The sequence below is a fragment of the Stegostoma tigrinum genome, chromosome 31 (genome assembly GCF_030684315.1).
Source record: "Stegostoma tigrinum isolate sSteTig4 chromosome 31, sSteTig4.hap1, whole genome shotgun sequence".
In the NCBI taxonomy this organism is placed as follows: Eukaryota; Metazoa; Chordata; class Chondrichthyes; order Orectolobiformes; family Stegostomatidae; genus Stegostoma; species Stegostoma tigrinum.
This window is the reverse complement of record NC_081384.1, coordinates 21,640,137-21,662,115: the sequence shown is the minus strand read 5'-3', so window position 1 is coordinate 21,662,115 and position 21,979 is coordinate 21,640,137. Positions and strand designations below refer to the sequence as shown.

The 21,979-nt window shown below is 38.9% G+C and overlaps 1 protein-coding gene across 1 annotated transcript in view; it reads right to left on the bottom strand.

Annotated features, from left to right (window-relative positions):
• Positions 1-21,979, bottom strand: part of samd14 (sterile alpha motif domain containing 14) — a 171,634-nt gene that overhangs the window by 44,063 nt on the left and 105,592 nt on the right. Inside the window, exons 5-7 of the mRNA XM_048560424.2 lie at positions 16,736-16,829; positions 6,535-6,612; positions 1,607-1,790 (exon numbers count right to left, since the gene is read on the bottom strand). Of these exons, the coding sequence (XP_048416381.1) occupies positions 1,607-1,790; positions 6,535-6,612; positions 16,736-16,829 (356 nt within the window). The remainder of the gene's footprint in view (positions 1-1,606; positions 1,791-6,534; positions 6,613-16,735; positions 16,830-21,979) is intronic.

Genomic DNA, 21,979 nt, shown 5'->3' with positions numbered 1-21,979 from the left:
ATAACTGATTGGACAGATTCTCTGGTGGCTGATTATCTGGTTTATTACTTACCAATGCAATGTATGTAGCTGAAAACTATTTGCACTCTTTAAAAGGAAGTTCTAGACTGTATTTAAAAGCACATTGTACTTATTAGAGAGAAGAAATTCAACAGAATAATGCTGTGTGGTTGGGATTTTGTAAGTTTCATGTTGGTGGGTGTTGTATATGGTTCTGAAAGAGTTAACACTTGACTGAGTGTAATACGCACCACCAGCTGTGGGAATGTACTGCCAGCACTAGATGCTGCAAAGGCCATGCGTCCTGACGAAATTCTGGCTTTCGTTTTGAAGACATGTTATCCAGATTTTGCTGGATCCCCAGCCATGCAGTTTCAGTACAGCTCCAACAGTGACACCTAGCCAACAAGGTCGCAAATTTCCCACGTATGCCCCATATACAAAAAGGACAAATTCAACCCGGCCAATTACCATGCCGTCAGTTTACGGTCCCGAACCCAAACATCAACTTTTCAACTCCTCTGATGCTGCCTGCCCTGCTACGTTCGTTCAGCTCCACACTGTGTTATCTCTGACTCCAGCATCTCACAAATAGTTGATTCCTTGTTGAAACAGATGCCTTGAAGTTTATTTACAACACCAACTATTTGCAAAGTTACGCAATCACAGACTCGTATAAAGGTCTGGGTTTTGCGCTTATTGTGATTTTATTGTGACTGTACATGACACATGTAACTGACTAACTATACTGCCTCCATTACAGAGACAGAGAGAGAGAGAGAGAGAGGGTGGCAGAGAGACTGAAGACAAGGTGAGTACCTTTATATCAGAATGTTGTAGTTCATGTCTCTAAGATACAGTGCCTGTGTAGTCTGGAATCTTTGCAATTAAATCACAGTAAGTAGATAACATTTTGTCTAGTCTGTGTCAGGAATAGAAATTTTGACAGAGATCAGAAGATCTGGGTCATAATATGTCTGTGATAGTAGTAAGTCATTATTTTTTAGCTCCTAAGTTATATCTACTGATACTCGTAACTTATTACATATGACTTATCATATACGTTGGGAATTATGCTATCAGTGTTGAAATGGTACAAACTACTTTCTTTCTCTTTTTCCTCAAGAGGATATTTTTCATGAATAAAATACATCTTCATAATTAGCGAGGAGAGAATAATATGACTATCTAATAATCTCTGGCTGCAGTAAAAGAAGCCGATAACAGTTATTTACTGAACACACTTATTTACTAAACATTCAGAACAGAATAAATCTCAAACATCTTATTATGACTTAATGCAGAAATTGCAATGACCTCCAATATTTGGGCTTTGGTTACTGAGATTTAAAAACAAACATTCCAAGATGAAACATGACCATATTATGCAAATGTTGCATTGCAAGATATTTGGTCCGACTAGTACTGTCTGTCTGACTGCTTCAGCTTTCTCACACTCGCCTGAAAATCCCTAGCACAGAGGTTAGGCACCAGACTTAGTAACAATATTAAAATCACCTTTTGAAGCTTTAAGAAAAGCAGTAGAAAATGTTTTGTACTCTCCTCAAACTCCAAAATCAACTTTAACAGCAAACAACAGCACTACCTGGGAAGCAGACTTTCTCGGGACCAGTCCTTGGGAGGACACTCTTGACGAGGAGGTGGGTGACATTGTACCACTTGAGGACGTTGATCCTTTGCTGCTGTCCATGAACCATGTGAAAGGCACAAACTGTGGCACTGCAGACTTGGCAGAGGCCAAGATACTGACTGGACTTTCAAAAGACTCCCTATAAGCAGGAAAGCATGAGATTCAGGACAATGACTTTTACCAAAGCATAACTGACAATACAATAACAATTTCTTTCGTGCCAGTTTAAAATGTTTGAAAATGATGAATAATCAATTCCAAAAGCACTTCCGTAGTCCTTCGAAAAACTCATAATGGAAATACCACTTTGTGTATAGGCCTCAATGCAACATGGAGGCATACAGTGAGATTGTAGATTACATATAGCAGATTTGCCCCTGTTAAATGCTGAAAGTGGTGCGTATTACACTCAGTCAACTGTTAATTGCTTGCTCTACCTGGCACATCTCCTTCAATGATGTGTCATGTACACATTCAGGTCCCCCTGCTTCTAGATCCTTTTAGAATTCTACCCCTTATTTTATCTTGCTTTTTTTTCATGTTCTGCCTACCAAAATGCCTCATCTCACACTTCTCTGCATTGAACTTCATCATCCACCGATCCATCCACTTCAACAACTTGGTAATGGATTTTGAAATACTACATTGTCCTTAGAATTTACAATGCTTCCAAGTTTTATATCATCTGCAAAATTTTACATTTTCCCTGTACACAAAATCTTGATCATTAATACATATTAGGAAAATGAACAGTCCCAATATATCGATGAGTGGAGAACTACAAACCTTTCCCTGGCCTGAAAAATATTCACTGACGATTACTCCCTGAATCATATCAATCAGAGAATTTTATATCCACGTTGCTAATTCTATTTTATTCCAGAAGCTATAACTTTTCTCACTAGTCTATAGTGTGGCCCAGGAACAAATGACTTCTGGAAATCCATGTACACCACATCAACGATATTTCCCTCATCGACCCTTACTGTTATCTCTTCAAAAACATCCGACAAGTTCAATATGATTTCTTCTTTAGACATTTGTGTTAGTTCTTCCTAAATAGCCCATGCTTCCCCCCCTACCACCATGTAACTACTAATTCTAACTCAAATAATTGTTTTTAAAAGCTTTCCCAACACTGAAGTTAAACTGACCAGTTTGCAATTGTTGGGCTTATCCTTGTAAAATTTGTTTGAACAGGAGTATGACATTTGTGATTTTTCAGACTTCCCAAACCTCCCTTGAAACCTGGGAAAACAGAACAGTTATGGCCAGTGTCCTTTTTAATTTCGACTCTCTCTTCCATCAATGTACTTGGATATAACCCATCCTGTCCCAGTGCCTTGCCAATTTTAGAACAGAGAACTTAGAACATTACAGTGCAGTACAGGGCCTTTGCCCTCGATGTTGCACCGAACTATGAAGCCAATCTGAAGCCCATCTAACCTACACTATTCCTTTATCATCGATATGTTTATCCAATGGCCATTTAAATGCCCTCAAAGTTGGCTAAATCCCAACATCCTTCCAGCACTTCTTCCTTAACAATTTTAAACACCTCCACTGACAAATATTCCTCTCTGCTACCATGGCTTGCGTAGCATCTACTTCTTTGGCAAACACAGATGTAAAGTATTTGTTTAATGCCTTAGCCATGCCACCTGCCTCCAGCTGCAAAACCCTTTTTTGGTCCCAAAGCTGACAGCTTTTTCAATTCTTTTACTATATATATGCCTATAGGAGACTTCATGTTGGCTGCTAGTCTTTTCTCATAATTCCTCTTTGTATTTCTAATATACATTTTCACTCCTTCCCACCCCAAAGCTTCTAATTTCCTCTTTGTTCTCAAATGTATTTTTGAGATTGACACCTGTCATAAGCACACTGTTTTTCCTTTGTCTTAATTTCTGTCTGCTTTGTCATCCAAGATGCTCTAGATTTGTTAGTCCTACCTTTACCTTGTGAGAGCATACACCTTGACCCTCCCAGCACCATCTCCTCTGTGAATATAGCCTATTTTTCAGTTTTTCATTCCAATCATTCTGATCTGTCCTACCCATCTCCTTTCTTCCTCCATTGAAAGTGAATCTCTCCCAATTGTTTTAATCTTACTCTGGATTGACTGCTGTTGTTTTCCACCATCAATCCAAACCTTAAAATACAATGATCATTGTCACCTAAATATTCTTGCACTGTAATTTAATTGACATGACCCACCTCATTTCCAGGTCCATCAGTGTATCCTTTCTTTTTGAACTGGGACCAAGCTTCTGCAGGAAATTCTCCTGAACACAATCTAGGATCAATATCAGAACTCGACCATAAATTTGGATTATTAAAGTCACCCCATTATAGCTATTCTGTGAAATAGGCATATCTCTGTCATTTCCTGCAGATTTGTTCAGCTACATCTTCGCCAGTAGTTGGCAGCCTGTTTAAGAAAAAAAGGTAAAGTTGCCACTGTCTTACCGGACCATGGGGCTCCTCTCGCATTTGAGAGAGATTTGGTTTAACCTGACAGTCACCATGTCTCAGGGAAGCGGAGAGATTGAGAAGGAGAGCCCTTCATAGTCACAACAACCAGTGAAGGAAATGAACCCATGCTACTGGCACCACTCTGCATCACAAACCATCTACCAAGCCAGCTGAGCTAACCAACTCCCATGATAATCTAAAGACTACACCAAACAATGTAATTGCCCCTTGTTGTTCCTTCGCTCGAGTCAAATTGATTCTGACCTTGAACTCTCTTTTTCTAGCATTGTGATGTTCTCCTTAACCAATATGGTGATCCTTCCTTCCTTTCTCTGTCTTTTCTGACCAGACTGCACCCAGCATTTTCTGTTTTTGTTTCAAACTTCCAGCATCCACAACATTCCATGAAGAAAATGGAGTTAGCGGCAGATCAGCCATGATGCAATTGCATGGCAGAGTGAGTTGAGGGGCTTAGTGGCCTCCTCCTATTCCTATTATTGCTGTGTTATTGTTAAAGAAGAAATATTGGAAACAGAGAAGATAAGCCTATAGCAAAAATGAACGTATTAAGGGGAGTGCGATACTGAATGCATTAAGATTTACTTTAGAAAGTTTACAGATATTTAAATGTTAAAATGAAAGGAGTGTGGTAGCTTCAGTGCATTTGTGGATTTCAATACCATTTCATTGAGGATCCCATCTCAGAAACAATGCATTAGCTTGCAAATCAATACATTCAGAATCCACTCCAATAATCTTTACGAGCCATGCATTCTGCATTCACAGGGCAAAGCTGTCATAGAATTATATCTATATGCATGGAAACCTTGATAATTCAAAGATTGGCAAAGAATTACTTGACTGAATTTAACAATTTTAAACCATCACCTTTTATTGTTTCATCGCTGTGAATCAAAACAAAACCTTAAAGCTGACTTCTGATAAAGACTTCCATCTAAACATTAGCCCTTTCCAATCACTTTTAGATGTTGTTTCTTTTGCACTGCAATTTCAAAACTATCTGTTTTTAACACTTCAAACCCATGAGGCTAGAAATGACTGCTGGTAATGGATAAACCTGAATAGGTTAACTTCACATCCTCCTGTCTAGTTCTTGAGTAGAGGTGTCACTTTATTTTTGGTTGTCAGTCAAGCAAATTTGTTGGAGGATAGGATGGGGGATGTTAAAAATCAATCCAATTGGTTTGATTGTGAATGTCCCCCACGCTATCCACCAATAGATTTGGTTGACTAGCAGTCTAAGACCACAGCAGGAAAGTAAACTGCTACTTTTGTGGAATGATCAATGAATTGGCACAGTTTCAAACACTGGTTGATCTATTTATTTGATGATATTTCATCTTTTTGACAGAAATATTTTCAATTCACCTTGTTGCCTCCAGTAATATTATTTAGCTCTTCAAATTATTCTTTCCTTTGATGAATTAATTTTTTATTATTATTAATTCTGTGTAATATTAATCTGGTGGCAGAATGCAACATAATGCTGTCTATCTTGGATTTCAACAGATTTTCACTTTTGTTCTGTTATGCTGTACAATAGAATAATTAAGAACTTAAAACTTTATGAATAAGATATTCTACACAAGGAAACAGCAAGTATAATGGTGGGGACTGAGCTGTTCACATTTATGGAGCTTAAGACAGATATGTGGGATTGTAATGCCTGAAGACATTACCAGGAATTGCAATTTCGCTTTCCCGATTCCGATACAGTTGCACTTTATTTTCAACATTTTTGTTTTTAATTCACAGCATCACATGCAAGATTATTTACCCAACTTTAATATACCCTATTTACCAGAAATGCACAGTAAATAGAAAACTTGAAAGGATGAATGCTTTTTCAGTAGATGAGATTGAAATGCTGATTCTCTCATTCCATTTACATTTGTAGCATGTAAACATTAAGAACATGACAATGAAGACATCTATTCAGCAGCAGGTTCCCATTCTACTGTTAGTAAATTAGGATGGCCAAACCTATAATCTTGTTCATGTTCAAACTTCAATTGAAGATTAATCTCCAAACTAATTCTGTGAGCAAACTAGGACAAACATCATTGAAGCAATGTGTGCTTTTCTTTTACATTTTCTTCTCGTTCTTTTGCTTATTTCATATATAGGGAGGGGACTAAGGCAAACTAACAATCAAGGATCACTTAATTGGCTATAGAGTTTGTTTCCCACTGATTTGGGAAGGTGGGTTGATCTAAAAAGATTCCCACATCGATTGATCAATGATGGGAGTGAAGAACAGGACAGTCAGATGTTAAAGTTCATGGACTGAAACTACCCCAAGCAAGGATCTTGTGTCATTCTGTGACCTTGATATTCCTTACCTGTCAGAAACTATCACAGTTCATGAAATAAAAGTTTGATTTTACCTGCTACCAGTAGACAGTCTATTAGCTGTCTTCTCTGCTTTCCTTCCTTTTGAGGAGGAGGCTCTTCTTAACTGTACCCTGTAAATGGTGCAATTATTTATAATAAGACCAAAGCATTGTTATTTTATTCTCTCAAAGTCTATCAGTGATTTTTTTATTTTTTTACAAACTATTAGAAATATATTGCTTCCATTTGATTGAGTTTGATTTTTCCAGAAGTATAGGATCATGGAAATGCACAGCACACGTGGATATCACTCAGTTCATTCTACTATTGCTGGCTATTCCAGAGTGAGATTTATTTACCCATTTACCTGCTCTTTCCTCATAGCCCTTCAGGTATTTCCTTCAAGTATTTACACAATTCTTTTCAAAGTTCCTCTTGAATTTGATTTCACCAACATTTCAGACTGTAAATTCCAGATCATGCCAACTTGCAACCTAATTGCTACCTCTTTTTGCAATTGTGTTAAATCTGATTTCTGATCTTTTGGCCAATGGATTCAATTATTCCTTATTTATCCTTCTAAAACTGCTCTGCATTTTGAGCATCTCTATCAATCACCTGTTGCCTGATTCTGCTTGAAAGTGAACATTTGCAGCTCCCTGATCTTTCTAAATAGAAAGCCTCTTGTCCTGGTCCAATCTGTAAATCCTTCTGCACACATTTTAAGATCTTGATATCCTTACTGAACTGCAGTACCCAGAATTGAACATAGTACTGCAGCTTAGGCTCAACCAATGTTAGTAAAGATTTTGCAGAACTCCCTTATTTTTAAACTGATGGATTCTGCCATTGTTTTGATTATAGACTGACAATCAACAATCAAGCTATTAGCTAGAATCCCCAGCAGTTTACTGTCTATACCAATATTTGGTTTTAAATCCTATTTTCACAATATGACAGATGGATTGTTTGTATTTACAGTCTAGGTTGATGCTGTCTCCTCTGTGGCATTGGAGAAAACCATTACCTGTAAAGCCAAAAATGCCGTTTTGTTGAAAAAAAACCTTCTTAATATGCATTTTCTCCTTCTAAAGTTTACGCTGAAATCTATAAACAATCTGTCTCTTTGTTGATTTGTGGACAGGGGAATTCTAACCTCACTTATTCAGAATCGCTGTTGGCAGACTATATCACATGATGATGTTCATTGAAAACGGTTTTAAAATTATTAGCATTTCGCATGAACATGATTGTATATTCTCCTCATGAACTGCCTTTACCTCCATTTATGATTTATTTCTGTGCTTTATATCTGACCAGTTATGGTCTGAAACATTTTTCTGTCTTGAGTCACACACATATTCTAGTCAGAAGTCAAGATTTTTTATTGACGGTCTTTCCAATTTAGTAAGTTTAATCGAAAAAGTATTTTTTAATACTTTTTAATGCCTAAATAATGACGCTTCATTATTCCTGAAGCAACTAATGAACCACTTAACCAGACTGCATTTTATTGATGCTTCAATATTGAGCAAGGAATTGAAATTGAAAATGGCAAACCAATCTATTCACAAGACAATAGATACCATCAGACCATATAGAGGCATTCTTAATGTTGCAGCTCAAGAATGAAATAGTACAGTTAAAGATTTGGAGAAGAAATTTCTTCTTGCTGGTAGAGTTTAAGTAAACCGGAGTGAATCTGCATTCAATTTTCCACACCATCTGTAATTAATTTCCAAAATGCAGCCCTGTTAACATACTTATGTTACCTGCTATGTTCCAACATAATCATGTTATAATATAACCTTATTATTTTAATTTCAATTTAAGCTGCTTAATTTATTTTCAACCAAGATTGAAGAACAGACCAGTGGTAGTCCGAAATGTTGTCTTCAAAAACTGTACCATTACAGGCCACAAGAATGCTTTTTGATCAATCTCATCCAGCTTCTCCCATCGGCCAGTAACTCTTTTTCCAATCCCACTTTGTTTAATTCACATGCACTCATATCTTTCCATCTGGCATTTGGAGATTTGTCTTCCTGTCCCATCTCCATCAGTAATCTCACCACACTTCTTTCTTGCTCTCTCCACAACAGATGACCAGACAATTTGAATTGGCTTTCAGTTACTTTATTCATGGCTCCCATAATCTGTATGGAGCCTCGGATTTACTTGGTCACGAATTTGATCTTTTTCTTCACTCTGTGCATACTCATTTTAGCAGCTGCAACATATTTACATCCACTGCAAGTTCCTCTCTTTTCGCTGTCGTCCGGGTTTCTGACTTACATTTCAAGGCCTGATGCAACACCTTAAAACAATTCTTAGTTCCTCTTGAATAAGTGATTTTTGCTGAGACTTGTCTTCAACAGGAGATGGATTCTCTAAATTAATTTTGCGCAGATTCACTGGTTTCCCAAATACACACTGTTTACTTGGATTTTATTGATTTTACTAACCACATTAGCTTTGAAACACAAAGTGCTTCGGATTTGTATTCGTGCCTGTTAACTATAATCAGCTCAATATCACATGCGTGGAAGCCTCCATGTCAGGGCTTGGGTCAGAGGCTACTCTTTAACAATCACACGGATCAGCGACATTTATTCGTAACATCATAGTGCTGTGGTAGCAATTTGAAAAGTCAATCACCTATGGAATTTACTTTTCAGCATTAATTGACGATTATTGTCCTGACAGGAAATGTAGATTTTTGACAATCCATTTACTGAATCTTCCACTATGTATACACTTGCAAGGGTCTGAGCAATGTGGGCTGCAGCTGGATTTGTGCCAGAATTGGGCAGGGCTCTCTCCCGTCGACTGTGCCTACCCACTACCCTGTGAACCTACTCCTAACATCACTCCCTCTGGCCTACGTCTTATCATTCTTAACCAGCTACTATGCTCTGTTGGCCCTGATGTTCAAACCCATGACTGACAAATCTCAAGCCTTCTGTCTCTGGGGTCTTGATCTTGAAAAAAAGGCCCTGTAGTAGCCCATCAGCTGCCTGCTTGGCATATGCTGGCAGGTCTTCCCAGAAAGAGGCATCACGGAGGCCTCACTGGCTGTCCAGCCATTGGCTAAAACACCTTTGAGTGGCACAAGATTCTGTCCAACATAAGACTCCAAAAGGAAAGAAATGACTTATATTTACATGGTAACTTTCATACCTGCAAGTATTTCACAGCCAGCGTTCAATTGTTTTCTTCTTTTAAAAGACTTTGTCAATTTGTTTACATAGAACATAGAAAAGTACAGCACAGCACAGGCCCTTCGGCCCACGATGTTGTGCCGTGGAATAATCCTAATCCAAAAATAAAATAAACTAACCTACATCCCCCTCAATTCACTGCTGTCCATGTTTAATTGACATCTAAAATAGGTGGGCCTTGAACCCAAAGCTTTCCGGCTTGCGGCTTGGCAATGGCACTAACATGGTGCCACAAGAACCCCTGAGTTGTAGATATAATTCAGAAAAAGAATGAAGCTGCCAATTGGCAGACAGTAGGATCCGACAAACTAGGATGAAATAAATGACCAGTTAATTTGTTTGGATGAAACTGCTTGAGGGAAAACATGCATGCTGACAACCAGATTAATGTTATGAATAAAGCTACAAGATGGCAAACCACATTCAGTTGCTGAGTAATTGGTTTTAAAAATAAAGCAGGCATATCTTGAGTGTTTGTGAGTATTATTTATGAAACTGATCACCAGATTTTATGTCTGATAGACATAAATCATTTACATTCTTGGATCCATGCACATGCACACCAGATGTGAGATGGTGAAATGTTGATAAATGACAGAAAAAGTCATGAACAAAAGTAAATTCTAAACAGACTATGTCACAATTTTTCTTTGACTACTTCAATGATCAAATGGCATATAAACCAACATTATTGATTTTATGCAAATAGGACAGTTTTTATGTTTTTGTCAGTAATAGGATGCTCATAAATATCTTCGTTCAATGTCCTTCACAATAACACACACACACATATTAATATAACATTATTTACGGCATACTCATAGATGAGATAGACGCCTTTTTACAGCTCCCACCAACAGGGTACTGCAAAGATCTGAAGCATTTCCTTCAAGTAATGAATATTTGATACAAGAAGAAAATGGACGCAGCAATTTACCACACAAAGGAATGCATTGTGTAATTCAATCTTCTGTATTGTTCATATTTCTTTCAAGATTTTCTTTTGTTGCATGCAAAATTGGCAGATGTTCATAGACCATAGAATAACTACAATGTGTAAATAGGCCACTTGGCCCAACAAATCTACACTGACCCTCCAAAAGAGTATCCCATCCATACTCAACCCTTGACCCTACAACCCTGCATCCCTCATGGCTAATCCATCTAACCTACACATCCCTGAACACTATGGGCAATTTTGCATGGCCAATCCAGCTAGCCTGGACATCTTTGGATCGTGGGAGGAAACCAGAGCACCCAGGGAAACCCACACAGACACTGGGAACATGTTCAAACTCCACATAGACTGTCACCTGAGACTGAAATTGAACCTGGGTCCTTGGCATTGTGCAGCAGCAGCGATAACCAGGTCATGGAGGGGAAATTATTTATAGCTCATTGCTGGGTCACCAATGGCACATCTACAAAAAGGCCTCAGGATAGCCTAGCATTAATCCTCAGGCTCATTAATATTTTCCTTCCATGAGCTTCTTATGTCTACCATGCTTCAACAGTAGTGTGATACAAATACATTTGTAGAAGGTAAGGGAGTGACAGCGTGACAATGGTCAATTTCCTTCTCTTCCTGGCTGCATAGGATGCATTTTTTAAATTTAAGAAAACCTTCCCTTTTGGCAGGAATTTTTAATTTGGCCTTTGTGATATTTTAAGATGCAATAGAGGAATAGGATTGTCTCCTGTATGCTCCCTAGTCTCATCCAAATTCTTTAAAAGGGCTTATAACAGGCATTGGACCACCTATTCACATGAGTAAATCACCTAATGCCACTTTTTGGTGATCCAGGTAAGTCACTTCGAGAACTGCACAGAGGCAGTTAATGGATCGGGTATTCATTAGTCAGGGCTGTCTGTTTGATTAGATCAAGTGGTGGGCCATGATCAGTTCAGTGAAAGTCAGAAGGAGTTATCAAAGGCAACTGTTGTGGTGGAGAAGTCACTTGTGAGGATCAGAGGCAGGATGCTGGAAGGAGAGGAGACAATAATTGTGAAGGGGGAAACTCAAAATTGCATGGTGGGAGAGACACTAGTGTACCGGAGAACATGAGTTACTGCAGTGGTGTAGAGGTCATCGACAGTCATAGCCACCCAACCATCCTGGCTTTAATGGGTGGGGGGTGGGGGGGTGGGGAAGCGCGGTGATACAATGCAACATGATTGTTGTCATAGCCCAGCTGCAGATGGAAGGTGAAGACATGAATGGAGGAGTGGATGGGAGTGTGTGGAAACTCAGAAATGATGGGTTTGAAAGAGGGTGCAAAGAAGGAAGGAACAGAGGAGGTTCTTAGGGAGAAAGAGTATGGATGTCCTTGAATATGAAGCTTACCCTGTGACTCACGCTGTTTCGCACAACCTGCATAGCTTTCTATCCTCAGGCAAATTGTGACTACACAACAGAAATGGAAACTGGCTACAACCACACCAGGAGGCGGCAGGGTTAATGTTTTTCTTCCTTTCTGAGCATGTGGGTTCTACTTGTGAACAGCATTCCCCCTAAATTCTTCTCTTGTGCATGCCCATTTGTGGCAGCAATGTCTGCGAATGAAATGCATAGTAAAATCAGAAAATACTGGAGAAAATCTGCAGGTCAGGCAGCACCTGTGCAGAGAGAAAAAGGGTTAACATTTCAAATCTAATGAGCCCAGTACACACAATATCCAATGTGTGGGACACAAATCCTGGTCACAACGACCACGTCATTGGTCTTTAGAGATTGGTCATAATGATCATGGTGAAGCAGAAGTAATAGTAGGCGAACTCAGAAGTTTCACTTGCAGGTCACAACTCAGAAACCTAGTTGAAAATCTCACAGACTGCACGACGGTATGGAACGGATTTCATCTAATGATGAACTGTATGGATTCACCAACACACCCTTACATGCAATATTGCTTTTCTTTGGTAATGTGGGTGCTGACTGTAAGGGCTCAAAGTTTCATAATCCTACCCTACTTCCAATCTCCTACCTGAATTGTATGACATAACTTATAGTGCATACATCACGATAAGTTTCCTTAAATCAAAAGGTCCAGAAGAATTTAAGCAAAAAGCAATAGTAAAAAATAAAAAAAAAGAAACAAAGTAAGCAGATGGAAGTGGATGACCCCCGAACCAGGAACTTGTACGCAGCACAGCTACTCTGTTGCCATCAGGAGGCCTGAGTTCAAGTCCCATCTGCTCCACAGGTATGTAGTCAATTTCTGAATGGATTGATTGAGAAAATATCTGTGAAATTGTTGTTGATAAAAAGGCAAACCATTCCTGTCTTTTCCCAGCATTCCTTAATTTCTTGCTTTGCTTTTGTAGTTGTTGAATAAAAGTGAACATTTTCAACCATTTGAAGGCTCTCCAGTATGTGATGCTCCCACATTGAACAATGGGAAGACGTTATGCTACGATGGGCAACAGGAAAAAGGCAGACAATCCTTAGGCAGGTTTCTAAGATGATATGGCACGAAGGATGGTTGACCTCTATAGCTTGATTCTTGCTGTTTCAGTTCAAATAACATTTGTCCTTGACATGTATTGATGTAAAATAGCAATACATTTACAAATGAGAGCTTGTCTTAGCAATGAAGTGCCACGTAAGTACTCTCAGAGGCATATCTTTCTCATTCCCCCTACTACACACACGATAAAGGGCCGCTGTTGACTAGCATTGCTTGACCTAGTGCATGGCTGGGCTTGAAAAATGGCACCAGCCACATGAATCCTGGGAGTTCCAGGAAAAGGTGAATACTTCTGCTGTTACTGAACACGTAACAATATAAGAATAGCACCACAGAGGCACGATGCACATCATGGCATAAGCTGTGAAGAATTGCGTGAGATATTTAACAGTGAAATGTGACATAACATTCCCCCCGTGTCTGTGTGGGTTTCCACCAGGTGCTTTGGTTTCCTCCTACAGTCCAAAGATGTGCAGGCTAGGTGGATTGACCATGCTAAATATGCCCGTGGTGTTCAGGGATGTGTAGATTAGGTTGGTGATGGAGGGATGGGATGTTCTGTGGGTCAGTGTGGACTTGTTGGGCTGAAAGGCCTGTTTCCACAATGTAGGGATATGATGATGATGATGATGATGACGATGACGACGACTCATTAGCACTCAGAGAGAAACTCTCCATGAGCCTCCCCAGCATTGACACTTACCTGATCTCTGGTAAAAATTGAGTCGCTTTACCTATGCCCCATTGTGTTAGGAAGTTTGAAAAATAATCAACTTCTAAATCCAGGGGAATGTGAGCAGACTCATTATGATAAATAAAATCATTTAGAAATTACATGACTACCATAATGGGTGATATTGATCAGTTACCTGTTATAATTTCTTCTGATTTTCATTTCCATGTAAAGTAAAATTGCACCAGAAAGCTAGAGTTTTGTCATACATGCTTTAAACCAAAATAAACGGCTGGTACATGGCAGGTCTGATAAAAATAAGTTTAAAGAATGGAAGATTCTTAAGAGTTGTCTTCAATTTAATTCTATGGGATATAGTTTATAGTAGGCACCAGAAGTTTGAAACCAAATACTCATTGGAATATAAACTTGTTTTGAAGGCTGGTAAGAAATTGGCAGTCCATGTTACACTTGATGTTCTTCTCACTTGAAATTGGAAGTGACTATCAGGCAGAATGCGCATTAGGCTGGTGGGTCACTGATTGCTTGTTATATGCTAGAGTCCAACAAGAATTTGGCAGCCATTGCATTTTTGCACCTCTAATCTTCTAATATTCCAGTTACTGCAAATTGGAAATTACTTTTGCTGCAACTCACTCAGGTTTGTCAAAACCATAACCACATATATTGGAATCACTATAGAAGTTGATGACTTTTAAAAAGAAGTTCAAACTTCCATTCACAGCTGCAAGAATTTAATCAAGATTTCACATTTTAAAATATTTACCGTAACAACCAAAACACCATTAATTCAACATTATCTTTGGAGGTAACTTAGACCTTAAACCACAGAATGGAATATCCACCATCCCCTTATTCTTAGCCTAACCAACAAAACACACCACAGGGTCACATTGTACCATTCTTTGCGCAGATATACAATTTTGCTCAAAAGCGATACAAAGTGATTCTTAGCACCCAAGAGTTTATTTCTTTGATAACAAAGTGTGGAGCTGGATGAACACAGCAGGCCAAGTAGCATCTTAGGAGCACAAAAGTTGACGTTTTGGGCCTAGACCCTTCATCAGAAAAACTTTTTCTTTTTTCTGATGAAGGGTCTAGGCCCGAAATATCAGCTTTTGTGCTCCTAAGATGCTGCTTGGCCTGCTGTGTTCATCCAGCTCCACACTTTGTTATCTCAGATTCTCCAGCATCTGCAGTTCCTGTTATCTCGGATTCTCCAGCATCTGCAGTTCCTATTATCTCTGAGTTTATTTCTTGGCATTCCTCATGCTGGTAGCTTGCATTATTAGAACAGTTTTTAAAGTGAGGTTTTCTGTTCTTGGGAAAACAGCCAAATGTTAAGAAAATGCCCAGATCTTAAACTCTAAAGTCTTATCTCAATGAAGGTGTTTGGAATGGTCAACCACCAATACAGGCTCCCAGGTCTAGTCATGGCCTCAAGCATAGGTCAGCCTCTGAGTCTTGCATCAATTGCTGGGAGCAGCCTTGTTCTTGTTGCTGCTGACGATGCTCCCACCACCTCCAATCACCAGGAGCAGCTTTGCCACTGCCACCATTGCCCCTGAACACTGAAAGATGCTGCTGCCATATGCGAAAGGCCTGCCCTCACTACTGATGCCATGCTGCCAGCTCCTTTAATCACTGAGAGGAGCCCGGGAAGCTGCTGCCTCTGATCCCAGCCACCATCCCCAGCCACTGGGAAGCTGCTGCCGTGCCATGCACAACCCGCTCTCGCTGCCAAACCAGTGCCTCCAAATCACCGTAAAAGGCTTTAAAGAAAAGAAAAAAAGAGCAAAAAAGTAAAAAGAAAGAAAGCAACAGAAACAGAAGATGCTGGAAAAGCTCGGCAGGTCTGGCAGCATCTGTGAAAAAAACAGAGTTGACTTTTTAGGTCCGGTGACCTTCAGGTAATCCGGACCCAAAATGTTAATTCTGATTTTTCATCACAGATGCTGCCAGACGCTTTGAGCTTTTCCAGCAGCTTCTGTTTATGTTCCTGCTTTACAGCATCTGCAGTTCTTTTGGTTTTAAAAGAAAGAAAGCAAATGGGAGTAGAGAAGCCCCAGGCTCAACGCCGCTACTCTGCCGCTGCCATTTTCATTGCAATTTGTACACATGCCTGCATTGCTGTGAGGCGAGCCACAGCATTCTTTTGGACTCTAGTTCCTTCCTCTCTCCTAGATCCAGGCAGGTATCGAATCAGTTTCTGTGATACTCCGTCATGTTCTAGGAAAGCTCATGATTTGATCTTTATGATGGTTTCATTTTTATTCTTTCCTATGTAAATATGAATCACATAGACCTGATATTTAGGTAGAAATGCTACTTTGAAATCCTGAAGAACCTAACTCACTTTCATCTCAAAACTAGATGGAGAGTTTAAAGCACATTTGTTTATGGCGTAACATTCTCATCATCTTTCTAGGACTTTTGGAGACTCAAAGTCTCCAATGTTAACATAAAATGAGCTGGCATTGTCTACAGGTGTAAATATCTTTTACCTTCTTCCTAGTGAAGTAATCAATGTTATTTTTTGACATCTGATTGTCAAATGACCCAGGCTTATATTTAGGCAGGTTTTACCTCAGTTTATACAAACCCTTAAGTTTAAAGTCACACCCCCAAAACTCAATAATGTTAAAACTTTCATAATTGTTATAAATGTTAAAGTCGCCAACTGTTAGATGACTTAATGAAATGGGCATTGTCCTACATTGTTCGTTGTTGTCTTATATGTATTTTTAAAATGGTAAATTACAGATTAAAATGTGTAGATTTATACAATTTCTCCATCTGCTTTGCTTTGCTGTGTTACATAAAAAGAGCAAAGATTCATTAATTATTTTATTTTAATTGCAATGACACCTACCCAAGGTCCAAAAATTTCCGCCTTGTTTTTCTGTCCAGGCCTACTGTGGGACTTGCTGGTTCTGCCGGACTTGTTTCTCTGCTCTCCCCTGAGCCTGTGATTACAAAATTACATGCAGAATTATAAAACATTAAGGACACTGTCACCACAACCAAAGTTGGTCGGTACCTTTTCCCACAGTTTTGGTGTACATGCCTCGGGAAAACAAAATAGAAAGTGCATAATTTGTTTGTTTTTCTCAGATTTATGTGAATCCCACTGAAATGATCATGAAACCTATGTCATTCCAGAATTAAAGATTAGACAATATGTCAGTAGATGTTGTGTCTAAGCTGATTGCACACATCCCTGTATCTGTTAATCTGGATTCTCAATTAGTAACACATTATGTAGACAAACAGGACCCTGGCAGAAAACAGCAAGCCAGGCAGCATTTGGAAGAAAGGAGCAGTCAACGTTTTGGAGAGAGATATTGGGAACTGCAGATGCTGGAGAATCCAAGATAACAAAGTGTGGAGCTGGATGAACACAGCAGGCCCAGCAGCATCTCAGGAGCACAAAAGCTGACGTTTTGGAACTGGTCCAGGCCTGAAGAAGGATAATACCTGAAATGTTGACTGTCCCTTTCCTTCAGACGCTGCCTGGCTTGCTATGCTCTTCCTACCTCATGCTTGTTTACTTTGGATTCCAGCATCTGCATGTTTTTGTTTCTAGTAATACATTATGGCGGTTTTTAATTAATTGTGGTCAGTGATTGTTGACTTATTTTTGTTATGTCACTGAATCTAAATGTTGAATTCACAAGTGATTTGAGTGTTTAGGTTTTATTATAATCCTTCAGTTGACTGACTGTCAAAGTCTTTATTCATGGAACATAAGGAAGAAAATCAGTTATTTTTGAGTTAGGCTGCTGTTCAAATGTTGATTAGGGCAGATATAGCTATCAACCTGGAAACCTCACATCCATATCATCATAAATCTGAAATATTAAAGGAAGAAGCAGCAAAAATTGTCAAGAGACATGTTTGTGATCAAGGGAAGATATGCCTTAATCTTGCATGTGTACTTTCATGTCGAAATCACTGAGCCAGAGTAGGTAGATGTGAGCATTGATGGCTGTTCAAAATAGAAGCTTGTGTAATTATGCAGCGCTTTTACAGAATGGAGAGTTTTTTTAATCCTATCAATCATGTCCAGGAGCAATGGAGGAGTTTGTAGTGTGTACTTTATGATCTTCACGACTAAAGTAGTGCAAAGGACAATATTTTGTGATGTGAAAGATGCATGCCTTGGAAATTAAATACCATTTCCCTATTCAGCCAGCTGAATGAAAATTCTAATACCTTATTAATTTTTCTTTTATTATTGCTGCAACACAATCCATTTGTGAATGATTGTCCACAGTTAGACATTTGAAGATTGTCTTCAAAAGTGTCCGAGGTGTGTAAAAGCGTCATTCTCAACAAAGTTTTTTTTACAGATTGATCAGCTGGGCTTTTACATGCAAAAGAAAAAAATGTCAAAAGTATCAAAATTTTAAATGAAACAGATTTAACTGACACCTGAAACTGAAATCTACTTAATAAAAGCAGATTTTAGCTAATAAAACCTGTTTTTATGTTATTCAGCAGTTTTTTCTAGTGATTAGAGAAAGCAGCCTCTGTACATCCTTTTTCCCATTTGAATTTTAAAAATTCAAGTGGAACTTATGCTGTTTTCTGCCCAAAAATCCAGCCAAGCAAAAGCTGCATCAAGGGAAAAGATTTGCCATATTTAATTCAATGAAACTCCTTTAATCTGATGGCACATTCATACAGCCATACTTCCTCAAACATTGTTGGTTTCCCAAGGGCCAATGGTATGAAATGTGGCAGATGGAAGGACACCATATGGCTCCCATGCACTGTACCTTTATAATATTAAAACACTTGCGAAATCCTGCATGAACTTCTTAAACTATCAACTTTCGGGAAATAAGGTATGAATGATGGTCTATTTGTATAAAATAATTACTGACAATTATAAACATTATACAACACAGATTAGCACAATTTAAAGCAAATCCTGCCTTTACATGAAACCAGACATCAAAAACAAAGTAATCTGTTTCATTTTCTTCCTTTTCTAAACAGTGCAAAAAAAGTGTTGTTCCCAGTGCCATATAACTTTTTGCGAATAGATTGTTTGACATAATGTTGTTCTAAATGATTATGGTATGATGGCTCAGTAGTTAGCACTGCTGCCTCACAGGACCCAGAACCCAGATTCAATTCTAGCCTTGAATGAATGTTTATGCAGTCTTTGCATGTTCTCCCAATGTTAGTGTGGGTTTCTGCTGGGTGCCCTAGTTTCCTCCCACAGTCTTAAGATGTGCATGTTAGGTTGATTGGCCATGCTAAATTGCCCTGTAGCGTGCAGGTCAAGTGGTATAGCCATGGTTAATGTGGGGTCAGGGTAAATTGCCTTTCAGAGGGTTAGTGCAAACTCAATGAGCTGAATGGCCTCTTTCCACACTTTGGTATTCTATGATCCAGAATCAACTGTGACTACATTATGACTTTCTGTTAGACAATGACATATTGCATTTAGGGTATTAATGTTCACAATATTAAAGTTTTAACTTGCAGTTTGGTGAATTCCAAACTTAATTGTAGTCAGTCTTTAAATCTTTCTCTTTAATATTCAGGATTAGCAGGGCTAGTGGCAGAACCTTTCTGCAGTTCAGCCCAAGGAGCAAAGGGAACACAAAACCAAGGCACTTTAGTGTCACCAGTGTTACATTATGGCAAGTATACATTAGCAAGTTCCACCTTAAAGGGAGTTTGGAAAATATTGACAGATGTGCATGTAGCAGCAAGGTCTTAAATGTATTATAAATACAGTACATTATCTGAAAGTTATGTATAAAGTACATGTTTGTTAATTAGTAGTGTAATCTGATTGAACAAATATGTAGGAAACAAATCGGGTCTGTGGTAAAAATGGCAAATTAATGGATGAATATAAAAGTTTGTAGTATTAACATTTCCTTCTTTCTACTTTGTGTTGTCTTTTCACATTGCGGTACTGCTTGATGCTGGAGATGAAATGTGCAGGCCAAAGACATCTTAAAGTATCTCATAAGTGGTGCTTCTACATGTGTGAGCAGTAATCTGGGACTGGAAGCCAGCTGTTAAACTTTGGGGGAATCACAGCCACAATAGCTTCTGTTCTCACTCAGCACCCACATGCTTCTATTATACAATAGGTCTCACATCAAGGAGCAGGAGCCTTGGCTGCTCAGCTCTGCTCCCTGGCTGGAAGCACTGATGTGGCACCTTGCTGCCATCACAGCTGTGATTAGCTACCTCACACAGGCTGAAGCTGGGCGATCTTTGCATGGCTCAAAGCTTGAGAAGTGGGAATACAATGCTGTCTTATGGGAGAACACTGATTTCCATTAGTTAAATGCAAATATTCATTTCCAACATAATTGACATTTGCTTGTGAAGGTGACATTTACTTTCTACTTAATATTCCCTCCCAAACCTCCTTACCTGATCTCCCATGATATAGAAGAAAGATAAATTCTACACTTTCAGAGCTGAGAAATCGTCTACAAATATCCCTGCTGATACAATACATTCTCTTCCTTCTCCAACACCACTTTTTCTCCTTTACAGTTTATTCCATTGAAATTGCATGGAACAAATTCCTGTTATTCCAATTTAAATTGCCATGAGCAGATACTTGGCACAGGATTTTCAGGATTGATGCCGGGATTGTAATTAAGCAGCAGTGCATTCTTTGTGAAGTTTCTATCAGGATCTAATTAATGCTTTGCAGCAGGGGAGTCAATAATGGATAGCATTTGGGAAGGAGTTCTGGCAATGGCAAAGGAAGGCTCCATTTTTTAAGGACAGTCTTGAAATAGGCTGCTGGCATAAAGGCCATTGGGAAGGACAACACAAGAAGGGAGGTTGTGCAGAAATGGCTTCAGCCAGAGGCTGGTGAATCTGTGGAACTCATTTCCACAGAAAGCTATGGAGGAAAAGTCATTGAGTGTATTTAAGACAGACATAAATCGGTTCTTGATTAGTAATGGGATCAAAGGTTATGGGGGAAGGCAGGAGATTGAGGTTGAGAATCATATCAGCCATGATTGAATGGCAGAGCATTATGGTCCGATGGCTTATAGTCTTGTGGATGGAGTCACTAGAGGAGTAGATTCAAGACTCACCTGGAGGTGTTCCTTTAGGCAGTGGGGAAGATGGCGAGAGATGCAGTTGCCTGTGGATGGAGGACGTGGTCTCTTTCAGAAGGAATGATTGGAGATGACTGAGGAAGTCGGCAGTCGCAGTGTAGTTACATGACAATGAGACAGTGCCACAAGAATTTCAATGATATGGTACAGTCTGGCAAGGCAATGGCATTCATGATAGCATGCTTGCAGACTCATGTGTTGTAAACGGCATTCATGAGATATGAGGCAAAGTGGCCAATTCATACATTGCCAGAAACCAATGTCCACAATGAGATGCAGAGTTGGCCTACTCAAGAGACCACTGGTCAGTCAGAGTTATCACTACATTGTCAAGCTTTAAATGTGGCTTTCCAGTGACCAGATACTAAACATTGAAATTGACAGAGCCCAAACATCACTGGACTATAAGGCAAGAGTCACTCTATGCAGAGATAATGGGAACTGCAGATGCTGCTGTGTTCATCCTAGTCACTCTATGCATGTGATTTTATAAAAGACAAAAAGACTCAACAATGCTGTTTTATATTGAATGACTGTAGAAATTGACAGGATCTGTACTATAACAATATTGCAGCATTTCCTTTTTTTGCCAGTCTTTATAACTGTGTATTTCTTTAATTCTGCACTGAATTGTTTAATGTGGCTTTAAGATGCATCACTGGCAGTCCTGTGATAATTTATAGCTTTCCAAATTTTTAATTCTGTTTCTCTACAATACTGTATTTCTTTACTACTTCAGGATTTTCCTATATTTTGCAGCCAAGGTGACCTTCTTCCATTTATTCCTATGTAAACTGAATATTTTCATACCTTTTAAAGTTTAAAACACCAAGAATCTGTGCTGACACAAATGTTAAAATTTTGTTTCTAGTTGCAGGCTTTATAAATTTTCCCACTGAAAATTGTAACATTTATGAAGTTCTGGTCCCTTCAAATCTTTAATCTTTCCAGCTTTTGTTTGTCTACTAAACACTTGCATTGGATTTCTTCAAATTTGTTTA